At 37.0% G+C, this 13179-nt stretch overlaps 1 protein-coding gene across 1 annotated transcript; it reads right to left on the reverse strand.

The window, feature by feature from the left end:
- Nucleotides 1-2197: 2197 nt before the first annotated feature.
- On the reverse strand, nt 2198-9539 carry btg1 (B-cell translocation gene 1, anti-proliferative). Its single transcript, XM_048157340.1, has 2 exons — nt 9090-9539; nt 2198-5499 (listed from the first exon to the last, which is right to left on the reverse strand). The coding sequence occupies exons 1-2, from the start codon at nt 9232-9234 to the stop codon at nt 5096-5098; spliced, it is 549 nt and encodes a 182-aa protein (XP_048013297.1). The 5' UTR covers nt 9235-9539; the 3' UTR covers nt 2198-5095.
- Nucleotides 9540-13179: the final 3640 nt, after the last annotated feature.

The raw sequence follows: 13179 nt of genomic DNA on the forward strand, positions 1-13179 counted from the left end.
CCTAACCCTCGCTTTATTAACTACCGCACACACAAAAATATAAAAACATACATGGCTAAGAACCTGTGCTGTATGCTGGAGCTTTTCACGCAGATATCATATTATCGGATCATCAGATCATATTATGTATAATTGATAAAAAGAATGTGCTTATCTTGTCAGTTCTACAGAAAAAATTCTGTCTGTTCTTTGGGATGAAAGGAAAGTAGCACCTGACAGGAGTAGAAAGAGTCTGAATAAAAGAAGAAAGATACAGAGAGGGAGAGATAGCAACCAGGTGAATCTCTCCCACAGCGAAAGAGAGACTGCAGTTTCCTTCCAGCTGCTTTCACTCAGGTCCTCTTTTTTGTGGTCCTGCGCTGCACATTAAGAACGAGAGGGTGGTTGAGCGCCGAAAGGCAGATGTGAGAAAAAAGAGGAACAAACCGAGGCCACATAGTGTGAAGGAACACACACCGGTCTTGCATCTGAACACAATCTCAAGCTCTGCCAGATTCCTTGTGTTTGTGATGTTTACCGCATACATACTTCCCTGGAAAACTGTATGCTCAAGCGTCTTGGTCAGAATGACTTTAGCAGAGTAGGAAACAAGCAGGGCTTTGAACTGGCAATGCCTGCAGGTAAATAGATGTTTTGGACCCGTTTGAGTCACATGACAGGCACACCTACAGAATTTATGTCCCGGCTTAAACGCTCTCGCTGCTTTCCAAATGTTCGAACAGCTAAAGGATACACAAACAGCCATTCAGGTCCTTTCATTTTCTTTTTTGTTATACTCATCTTCTACCCACCCCCTCTCTTTCCTTCTCTGTCTTTGTCCATTGAATCGAAAAACCCTCCAATTCAGACCGCTACCAAGCAACCTATGAAAACAGAATCTGAGCCAAGTCAATCCACCCACTTTATTTTTTTAGTAGAATCAGCGCTTTGACAGTACCCACAATGCCTTGTTTGATCTTCTACTCTTGCTAGAGAAAATTATCTTTGCAAACCTGCTTGTCACGAAACACAAAAGAAAAAATTTATTGATATACAGATTTAATTGATGTATAAGTTTGATATTAATGTGAGAAGAATATTACTCAGTGAAACAAAGAATCATATAATACCTAGAGAAAGCTATGCGTTAGCATTACTTTTTCATCTATGTTAGCTGCTGAGCTAGCGCAACATCCCCTAAAATCCCCAAAAGTGCTTTTAATCTTTTCTCATTGTCCCTCAGTTCTACATCAAAGTTTTTTGATCCTTAAATGACTCTGGAACCACAGGAAAATGATGCTAATTAGCTGATTAGCACCACAGACACATTGTACTAGCAAATTTCCTAAGCTGTGACGTCAAAATGCAGTAGCCAGGGGAAAATCCAAAACATAAATCCTACTGCACACTTCTGAGAGCCAACTGAGGGAAAAATATACTGATAAAATATCCTTTGTACTATAATGAAATATTAGCAATATGCTAAGCAAGCTAATAGCGATATTAGCTTGCTTTTGGTGGTGTAGTTGCAGCACTTACAAGCCGGAGCTAACTGCTAATTAGCTGAATCTTAAACCTTTGGGCCAAAGGCCTGTTTATACCAAGAATTATAATAAAGATAACTATAATAGCATCCACACCAACAGACTTTAACGTTCTATTTATTATAATCAAGTGCTGAATTGTCATCTGCCTTTAAGGTCAGGTGGATTCTGATTGGCTGTCAATGTTTTAATCCTGGGGGGGAAAAACACTGAAAATGATTCCAATGATATCTTCTGTCTGTCATTATAGTTGTGGTGTGGCATTTGTAGTTATCGCACTAAGTCCAAATGCTTTTCCACGTATTCATGAGTTACAGCTTAATAAGTAACAGTGAGCATTTAAAATTAACTTTAGTGTACTATTTGCAAAACGCAGCTGTACTCATGTGCTCTACTGACGTCCATACAGACTTCCTTTCTTTGTCCTAATAGAAGAAAAAACTAAAAAGCAGGTCAGTGACATCAGGGCCTGGTTGCTTAATAACGCCTGGCATATTTTGTCTAAAATGGCTGAACTGGAGTGCCGTATATAAGCATACTCAGGTCTGCGATACAAAACTGTCCCAGTGCTGTTATACTAAATATCTTCCAAGAAGACTCAAAGAATTACCAAATGAAACACGAAAGCAAATATGAGAGTGTTTTGATAAAGAATAAGACCAAATCCACGGGAAAACATTGCCAAGATAGGAAATCTTTTATTACAGAGAAAAAAACTTTTCTTCCAAAATATAGAAATCTGTACAACTTCCGCACAATCAATTTACATGAACTGTACAAATTTACAGCAGTTCATCACAACATACCCAAGAATGAGGAAAATAATGAACACAAGAGATGTACAGACGGGAAAAAAAAAAATCACAAGATACAGACAGCTTTATCTTGGGTTGCTCAGAATTTTTTCTTTTTTGTTTTAATTAAAAAAAAGAAAGAAAAGAGGAAAAAAAAACAAACAAACAAGAAGAGTCTATCAGCACAGAGCATGGAAACTGATTTATATATTTTACCAAAACAACTTTGGTCCTCTCCAACACTCCTAACACGAATGGCTTCGCTTATGAAAGAGGAATTCATGTTAAAATATGAAATACAAAAAGGAACACGTCTACACAGCAAAATATCAATTATTGGCACTTCCCATATGTATGGTTATGTACTTAATCTACCATATGTTGTACAATAACAATACATTCTACAAATATGGAACCACCTCAGATGCGAAAGTGGCAATAACGCAAATCACTTCTGAAATGACCAACAAAATTCCCAACCGAATCATTCCCTTCTGTTTTTCACATCTTAACCTGCACATCCATAAGGGTTTCAATGAATGTCTGTGGCCTGAGCTTGGCAATACATTCCAATTGAGACGCTTCAGTCTCAAAGTCACAAAACTTCAATGTTTAACCTATTAGTGCATTTCATGTGCTCTTGCCTCCGAGTATACTTGAGTTTATACGTACAACGATACTTAAAACTTGTGTGCAAACGCTTACCGAACTGAAACGGATAATAGAAACGGTTTGCTGATGTTATTTCAGTGAAGGTTGGGGGAGGGGGAAAGTAGCTTGTAGTAGTTTAAAAGCTGCAGATCTAAAACGCGCTCAAATTGTCTGTTCCAATTCGGTTAAGATCACCAGAAGGTGGTTAAAAAGCTTTAAAAGTAAAACCGTCGAGCGAAGGGGGCTGTGTGTCAGATTTCAAAGCATTCAGAGGGGTGGGATGGCGAATTGCATCCGAATAGTAGGCTTCGACCCGTGCTTAAAATGTTAATTCGATTTAAAAACAGACTTTCCACCCGTCTAAAATAATGGCTGGACCAACGCAAGACAGAAAGGGACGGCAGTGCATCGGCAACCCGGCGTAACCCATGGTCCTCTACGGTCAAAAGTATTAGCACACATAGGACTAATCATCAGCACCCTGTCTTGGCAGTTTAGCGGCTAAGGCAAGAGCAGTTTGTCGCACACATAAACGCACGCAAAGACTGCAACCCGCTTATTTCCGCCAACTCTCGCCAATGTAAACAGAATCAGCCAGAGACCAGGAGCATCCCGTATTAGCATCTCTTCCCGTCCCGACTCGGCCCTGTAAGGCTCAGTGGGGTTTGGAGTGCGCTAGGTGTGTGTGTGTGTGTGTGCTGGCATAAAAACTCTCCACCGGGCTGCGAGAAGGGGGCCGGAGAGGATTGTAGCTGCCCTGATGTGAGGGTCCTACCCCCTCCTTCGCCCAGCCGACAGAGGCAGGTGATATGTTTTGACCGCGCACTCCTAGTTAAGACTGAGACCGATGACGCCTGTTTGGAAAGTGCGTCGGGACACCCTCCGTAACAACCGAGCACCACTGGCCCTGCGATTCTGCGAGGAGATGGAAACATTGGTCCGTTTTTTGACGCCCTTTCTTGCCGGTCTGTTAGCCACGTACTGGCCGTAAATAAAGTCCTAGAAATGGACGACTAATCTCTAACAGCCTGAATCAGTCAATCGAAAGGATAAAAATGGCTAGAGAGAACAACCTGGGATTGAAATGCCTCTCTCAGCTTTGAAAATATTGCAACCACGTCAGCAGAGAAAGCAGTTTACGACAAATGAATGAGGAGGTACGCGATGGAATGCAGCTGGGTCGAATCGAAACGTCATCCCACACAGTCTAAAATGTCAAAGTGCATTCAACGTCCTTTCTAAATCAGGCAGATTATATGACTACATCTGCTCCAAGTTAAAAAAACAAAACAAACAAAAACAAACTTTGCTACATCTTTCATTTTGGTATGACGAGGGGATTAAATAAATCAAATGTTTTGTCATTGTTGGATTTTTTTTTTGTTTTTCTCTCTTTTTTGTTAGAAATTACATTCATCCAGGAGGGAGCCCCTAGAAAAAGCTACAAGCATGAGAACCTTTGTATCACAGTGCCATTGACGGCTAGAGTGGGTAACAGTATGACACAGGTATTCCATCGCGGCAGAGTACAGGATGGAGGTTGTTTGAAACCTGTTCACGTCGACCTGAAGCCCAAAAGGAGCCCCGGTTGTGTACCAGACACTGAGAAAAGAGACAAAAGTACCGCTTTGTGGTCCAAAAAAGTGAGGTTTTTAGCAAAAAAGAGGCTCGTAGCGGCTACTCAGGTCTGGCATGGCTTCCCGAAGGTCTGGGCTTCAGCTCGACGGCGAACGGAGAGAGATGTTGAAATAGGATTCTGAGCGTAATTCCTAAGCATTTTAGAGGGAGTTTGTGTTTATGCGATAACATAAACGGTGAAAGCGAAAGTGCAAAGTCAACATCGACAGACGATGGCAGAAAAAGCCCCCCCAGGACCGCCGTCGTGGGAGTGAGCCAGTGAGCTGGGGGGCCGGGCGATGTTTCAGGTCTTCATTAGCTGCCCCAGGGTCAAGCCTCTGGTAGATCCAACACAATAACAGAACAGACAACCAAACGAGTGAAAATTAAACCTACGAGGTTTCCATCACCTGGACGATAGGACACATCCTGTTTTTTTTTTCTTCTTCTTCTTCTCCTCCTTTCTCTCTTTTTTTTTTTTATTTCTTAAAAATGATTTCTGTGACCCGTTTAGCTGGACACAGTCATCATGTAGGGTTTAGCGGGGCTGGTACGACCCAAAACCAGTAGTTCCTCCTTGCAGCTGATGTGACTGTCCACCATGGGGGATACCTGGGCGACAGAAGAGGTGGGGTTGCCGTTTCCAGTGGTAACGTTGGGGTTTCCGTTGGCGCTTGGGTGGGATTCGTAGAGCACGCAGATTGAACCGTCCTCTCCGATGCGGTAGGACACCTCGAATGGATCGACCCACAATGTGAGCTCGCTAGGAAGCAGCAGGTAGAGTTGTTGGATGCTCAGGCCAATGCGCTGACCTGCCTGTCCTACCAGAGGGTCCATCTTATGGTTGATACGTATGCAGCGATAACCAGAACCCTTGTTGGGACGATCTGGGAACCAGTGGTGCTTGTATTGCTCTGTAGGAGAGAAAAGTGAGGCAGTGAACAAAATGAACAAAAACAAATTACAAATAATAATGAATGTTGTTTATGATTTGTTATGTGGAATTTGCAAATTATTTATTCAACGCAGTTAGGCATGTACAGACATCAAAACTGTCCAATAAGTCATGGCCGTTATTACAATTCAATAAGTCTGTCTAAAACAAACATTCAATCAATTTAATTGAATAGCTTTAAATTATAAATATTATTTATGATGTATATTTATTTTAATGTCCGTTTAAAATTATGCTTATTAAATTATTAGTATTATTGAAGAACACTATTATCACAAATTATTCATTCAATTCTGTTGGGGATGAATATCAAAACTCTGGCCGATAATTTGATATTAATTGTTTTTGTGTTATAAATGTAAATTATTTATAATGAGATATTCTATAAATAAATAAATAAATTATTAGTGCTAATAAAGAACACTATTATTAATTTTAAGCGAGCACTACATATAATTTTAGGTGGAAATGAACATGCATTTTTAAATATCCATTATCACCCGATAATATTCAGGTAATATTACTAATATTGTCCGAAAACCTATATAATCCTAATATACTGTGCATCCCTAAGCTCAGTAGACACTAAGACAATGGTTAACGGTTATTTCTTTTGTTTTTCTCTAAATTGTATATTCATATGCAAACATTTGTACACTTGTTTGTTTTTTGTTCAACAAAAGAAAACAAATATTACATATATGCAAAAGGACTTCATTTCCAAATCAACTTGGTTATTGTGGAATAATACTTCTCCCTACCCATAATAAATCAAACACTGTATTAAAAAACATGAATTCTGCAAATTGATAGTTTGGCCTTGTTAGGCAGCGAATGTAGCAGCAAAAAGGGGGCGAGAGTATAGAAAGGATGTTTTTCACAGTGTGAAATAATCGTTGGTAGAACACAGATAAACAACCATTAACCATCTGTGTTCAAGGCCTACGTGACGGAGAAAGAGAGAGCCATTTGATTGCACAATCCCCTTTTGGCCTGTGAGTCACAAAGTCTTCAAACACAACGAGAGCAAAAGGCTGAAGTCCTGGCAGAGCAGCTGAGGGGTGGGGGGGTGGACCCTCCTCTTAAAGACAAAGTGTCCCATTTAGGCAACCTGATTTCATCAAATATCACGGTTTCAAAAGGATCAGCTTTGCTTTTTGCTAGTAGATGATGTTTTTGTCCATATCTTTTGAGCCAATTCAATGTATAATATTGGTGAGTATGTTCAGAAATTACAGTAAACATAACATCATGATTTGTAATGTGCAAAGTTTTAAAAAAGAAAAAGATTTCTCGCAGTTGCTCTTTCTTTCCCTTCTGGCTCGGTGTATTGGGTGACAGGTGGAGAACAGGAGACAGAGGGATGGGTCTCAAGCCTCTTTGTGCGGCTCTGAAATAAGCCAGGGCCCCGCAGGCCACCTGTAGACTTGAGTTAGATAATGCCGCCTGTGTGCTGTCTGTGACGTGCCGTCCCATTCTCCTAAAAGCCTTGTGCACAATGATCAATGCAAATCAACCCACTCACAGCTCTGGAAGGAGCCCAAATGTTAACAATGCTCGTACTACACATACATTTAGACTGTGTGGTGGCTGTATTAGGGAGTTTTACTTGTGAAACAAGGCTTGCTGTAAGGTTGGGAATTAGGACAAAGCCATGACGAACGTGTATTTAGTGATGTGATTAGCAAACAGGAAGCAGAAACAGATTTTCAGATACATCTTACACAACACCTGTGTTTTCAATCTGGCAATCCTTTTTTATACACACATTTTAACTGTGTGGAGAAGAAACTAACCCACTTTTCTACCCCTATGGGGATTATGAGGAGTCTTTGTTCCATTGTGTGGACATATGCTGGGTTGAGAGAGCCGAGAAGGGAAGGAAAGAGAAAAACTAAACATTATAATGTCCTGTGCAACAGTAATATGTGATGTGAAACTAGCCCCCCCCACCCCCACACACACACACACACACACACACACACTAGCCTCCCTTCCTCCATCGACGGCCATTTTGTCTGATTGGGGCCACAACATAATTTGTTTACTTAAACAGCGTTTAGTGACTGCCTGTTCCTAACAAAAATAAAATGAGGATTTTATGATACTAAATAAAAAATATTTATATAAATACACAGTTTACTTTAAACATTTAGAGTTTACACTTGTGTATTTGTGTATAACCTAAATTAACTTGTTGTATTACGTTTATAGAAATGACCTGCTGGTAAATTTTGTTTGATTGCTATTCAATTTGAAAACCAAAATATTTTTAATTCTGTTGTATTGTTTTTATCTGAACAAAGGGTTAAACAAAATCCTGGTACATTCAAAAAAGAAAAACAGGAAAATGATGGGTGGTTAAAAAAAAAATGAGGATAAGACAACAATCTTAAAAGAAAAAAATATTATTTTATGGCTAACAATAAACAATGTCTTTCTGTCTTTACTCCTTTTTTCTTTCATATAATTAAATATTTGGTTAGGAAAACTAACATAAATGTAAATAATTGTAATGTAATTAAAACTATTTTAAATAAAATTTACATTTGAACACAAAACAGATGAAATTGGCTATTCAATTTGTTGCGGTCATTGTTAGTACGCTCTACACTGTGTACTTACGTTTATTATAACGAAACACAGGAACAGTGTGTGTTATATGCACTATTACCAGTGTGCAAAAGAGATGAAACATCAACCCTACATTCGATATGTTCAGTCTTGCTGTGCATTACGTAATTTACTGCCAACACCATATGGCAAGCCATTTTAACGTTTAAGAACTAGTATCTCATTGTATATATATATTTTTTTAACTACTACCCAGTAACCCGATATTAATAAGCACTTTTTCCTCAATCTCACTAGTAAACTTAATTAGCAAAGATTCCCCATAAAACCGAATGACACAAATCTACAGTTTGTTACCAATAACAACTGAATAATCACTTGTTACGATTGGGATAGTGTCTAGTAGCATTCAAATAGTTACTGTATGTAATAAACTAGTAATACCGAGTTAATAAATGGATATTAGTCACTACTGGAATAATTATGAATGAATAGTTACAAATTAAAAGCATACTAGACAATATTTTAGTACTTACTAGTGAGATACTATTCACTATTTATTGCTTTATAGTGATTAAAAATACAGATTTTTTTTTACAAAAACTGATATCGATTATTTTTAATGGATTATGTGTTAATTCGGCTTGCCACATGATGTCCAAATAAACCATCCATTTTATGAACAACACAAATAGTTCGCCGATAAACTGAGCTATTAATTACGATATCTATATATACACAAACACATTTATAAACATGTATACCTTTTGTCCTTTTTTCTTGGGTCTCTGTTTGTGTCGAGCGGTTTACGTTCGTGCGCACCGCGTCCGCGCGCTTCCGCTTATGTGGCCAAGCACATAAATTAACTCATAAACAAAGAGATCGATGTTTTTCGCATTTTTCACAAACAAACGCCTCATGAATATAAAGTGGATACAATAAAGTTCATATCCGTGTGTAATGACTGATACTTACCTGCCAGGATGTCCTGTAGGGTCTGGTTGAATGTCTGGAGCTGTCTGTCGTTCACATGTCCTTTAATCCGCAGGAATCTCGACAGAAACCCGACGGCGGCGTTTATCTCTGGCTTCATCGTTCCTCGGGCACAGAGGGTATGCATTGAGAGGCTCCGTGCGCTGTATGGCCAAGGCGCTTTTGTTTCCGTTTGCAAAATGATCCTTGTTTTTCGAGTGTTTTATTTCTCTGATGCCTATGCTGAGCATTTATTTGTCGAGGAAGGAAAAAATCGGAGAGTACTACGTGTTCCAGGACGGTACAGTGCTTCGACTTCGGTTGTTTTGTCCGAATAAACACATAGAGGTGGGCGCCACCCTCCTCCGTCACGGTCTTCCAGCAGAGTAGATCGTAATGAAAGTGAGCAGCGCTTATGTAATGCCCCCACCGCCGCCACCAGCAGCAACAGCAACAACAACGAGCCAATCACCGCGCTTAGACGAGGTGATGTATGCGCGGAGGAGTGGGCTCATTGCGTCACAACTCTAGAAATAAACAGAGCATGTGAAAAAAGGGATGGATGGAGGCTTTTAACCCCTTCCTCTGAACCACAACATAACAGACTTTAATTTCATGTATAAAATTGGTATACATAATGGCTCCGGCTGTCAGATATAGGCATGCTTTAGCATTCAGTAATAACTTCTGCAGTGATATTTGGAATTTCCCACTCACTTCAAGGGGAAGACCCAATGTTTAGTGCACTTGTGTCTTTTAAAACTGACACATACATCCTACACAACCACAAGTTTTATGACCAGTTTTTAAGGAAGTCTATTTCTGCCTCGGAGATAAAATAAAAAATGCAATTGTCAGATAAGGTTTAAAATAATATATAAAGTCATATTGTGAGATATAAAGTCACAATGACTTTATTTCTTTTTCACTTAAGGCAGAAACAGGCTTCCATAGTTCTGTTTGAACACAAATCTTAGTTATGTCACTAAAATGTGCTTTTAATATACTATCTCTGTATTTAAAAAATGTATTTAGATACCACTTATAGTGCATTTGAACCTATAGTGTACTACAATATATATTTTTAAATACAGAGATAGTATATTAAAAGCACATTTTAGTTCATATTTCATACAGTCTCAAAATAGCAGTACACTTAGATGTTCTTTTAAGAAGTACTAAAGAAGAATGTTTAGTATATTAAGTACAAAATTAGTGTGCGAAAATAGAGCACTTTAAGGATATTATAGAAATGTACTTTTTTTTTCACCTGGGTATATGTGTGTGTATACATTCACACACATATATGTACCTTTTAAACATTGCTGGCAGTGATAGAAAATAGTAAAAATATGCTGTCTAAGCTATTTACTTCATCTTCAAAGAACACAAAAATATATAATATCAATAATAAATGTATGGCAGACTGTGTAATTAGGTTATGGACCTGTACATTTCCACAGCTTGTTTTTGTCCCTGAGAGGATCCTTGGCATTAACGTTTTCTCAGAACAGCGGGTTAGGATGTTTGTATGTGGCTATGTATTTACCAACCAGTGGAAATAAACTGCTGAAAGGTGTTTCAAAAGGACTACAAGGAACAGTCTGACCTAATTCTGTTGCTTTTTCTGTTGTGGCATAAGGCATATCACCTCTGAACCAGCGTGTGCTGACTCAAAGCTCAACCTGACCTCCCCTACACCTATCATTCAATTACACTGACATCTTGGTTAGTCCACGACCAGCTAATGTCAGTAGCAAATAACTACATACTGAAATGATTAGGCCTGGTCATCTCTGCAAATCTCTTTGATGACAGTGTCAAAAAAGTCACAATTTAGAAAAAGCAACAGTTTGACTCAAACGAATCAAGAAAGGCTATATTTGAATCTCAATATGTCCATGAAACCTTGTTAATATTCAATAATCCTCCCAGGTTGTTTCAGAAACGACTGAATCGAAGCCTCAGGTAAACACGGAAGCCAAGCAGAGCATAGCGGGCCCAGCCGGCATTCAACGGCACTGGAAAAATCCAGCGTGACTGAAAATAATCAAAATTTTAGTGGCAGCGATGAATCACAACATCACTATGTATGTCCTCTCTCCACCCACAAGACCAAGGGGCTCGAAGGGATGAGAGGAATTCATGCATTTTGCAGGGCTGAGGATCAGCTTTCCCTGCTTCTTTTAGGTAGGATTTTAGTGGTGGGGGATCTGACTCTAAATGAATGTTAACGCTGAAACCAGAACAGTGCTATACTTAGTCTTCCACAGCCCATAGTGCATCAAAAGTAACAGTGATACCCCATATTAAACAAGCCATTCTGACAATTACTGACCCATTACCGGAATACAGATTCCACACAGACAAGAATAATGACCGTGACAGAGAACAGAAGGAAAGCTAACACGTAATATGTAAGTTTGAGCTCCTTTTTCACTTTTCTCAAGGTGAATGAGATGGACTGTGTAAGACAACACCAATAAAAAGACAAGCTGTGGATTCACTTGACTGAGACAATGTTTTATTACTCCGTTATTTCTCCATCCCTCACTCTTGACCTCTCTTTGGAGAATATTGACTTCATCCGTTAGAACTGACGCAATCTTTCCCCTTGACGCGGCTGATAGAGCGAGTAAACATGAGAGAGGGATAACAGAGAGGTGAACACTGGAAATAGAATGGGGGAAGAATAGAAAAATTAACAAAAAAACAAACTTTTATCAGTTAACTTAGAGTGTTAACTCCGGTCTAATAATATAAATTAATAATGTACAATTTAATTATATTATTTTATTTTATATGTATCATAATATAGTAGTCAACATTTGAAATGGATCCAAAATTTAATCAAATGTCCTAAAAAGAAGGTTTTAGGACAACTTTGATGAAAGGCTTTGATCCACTTCAAATGCTGACTACTGTACATTTATAAATTAATAATAATTTGTAAACTAATACATTTCATTTTTTATATTAATTAAATTTTTATATTTTAGATATTATTATAATACATTATTTTTACATTATTATAATATTATTATATGTACAATTATATATACATATATAATACATATATATAATTATACATATGTGTGTTTATAAATTATTACAATTAATATTTATTCATGAATTATTATATATATATATATATATATATATATATATATATATATATATATATATTATGATATATATAACATTTTGTATACAAGTAATATGTAGAATTACATGTTAATAATTATATTATATTATATATTCATTGTTATATTTTAGATATTATACATACATACATATTACATATTATATGTACAATTATGTTTATAAATTATTACAATATTTATTCATGAATAATTATATATATATATATATATATATATATATATATATATATATATATATATATATATATATATATATATATATATATATATATATATATTTATTAAGTACATATTTTATGTATTTATTTTATAGTTTATATATAATAATTATGCAATATGTATAATTACATATGTTAATAAAATATTAAAATATATTATATATTCATTATTATACATATTGGTAAATATATAAATGATTTATTATATTAATTATATATTGTTATTCTATTTGTATTTAATATATATTAAGTCATATATAAAATAATACAGAAAATTCAGGGAACATTCTACCATAACTGAATGACATTCAAATTAACCAGACTGTATCCCACACCCGTCACAAAGACACATTTTACACACATGACACATACTGTGAATGATTTTCATTGGACAGAGCATGAGTGTGGTGTTTGGGTTGTGTCTCTGAATCATCTTCCTGTTGAAAACCAGATACATACTTGGAATAAAAATACCAGTAGTTGTTTGCACGCTACTTGATACTTCAACAATGCCTAATGTGTTAACATTTTGATCCACACATTCACAAAATACTTTGTGTTCTTATATCAGATAGCAATGTTAATAGATCATTATATGTCTTTATGGCATTTGAGGCCATAAAAATATGATCATCTTTAATATTACTAATAGCTATCATATTTATTTCAATGTGAATGAAAAAAAGTTTTAAAAATTTGTGACATGACATA

Source organism: Megalobrama amblycephala, linkage group LG14 (genome assembly GCF_018812025.1).
Source record: "Megalobrama amblycephala isolate DHTTF-2021 linkage group LG14, ASM1881202v1, whole genome shotgun sequence".
In the NCBI taxonomy this organism is placed as follows: domain Eukaryota; kingdom Metazoa; phylum Chordata; class Actinopteri; order Cypriniformes; family Xenocyprididae; genus Megalobrama; species Megalobrama amblycephala.

Coding starts and splice junctions, on each gene's coding strand:
- btg1 (XM_048157340.1), bottom strand. CDS start 9,234: ATGCATACCCTCTGTGCCCGAGGAACGATGAAGCCAGAGATAAACGCC. Junction 5,500..9,089: donor CCTACAGGACATCCTGGCAG/GTAAGTATCAGT, acceptor TCTCTCCTACAG/AGCAATACAAGCACCACTGG.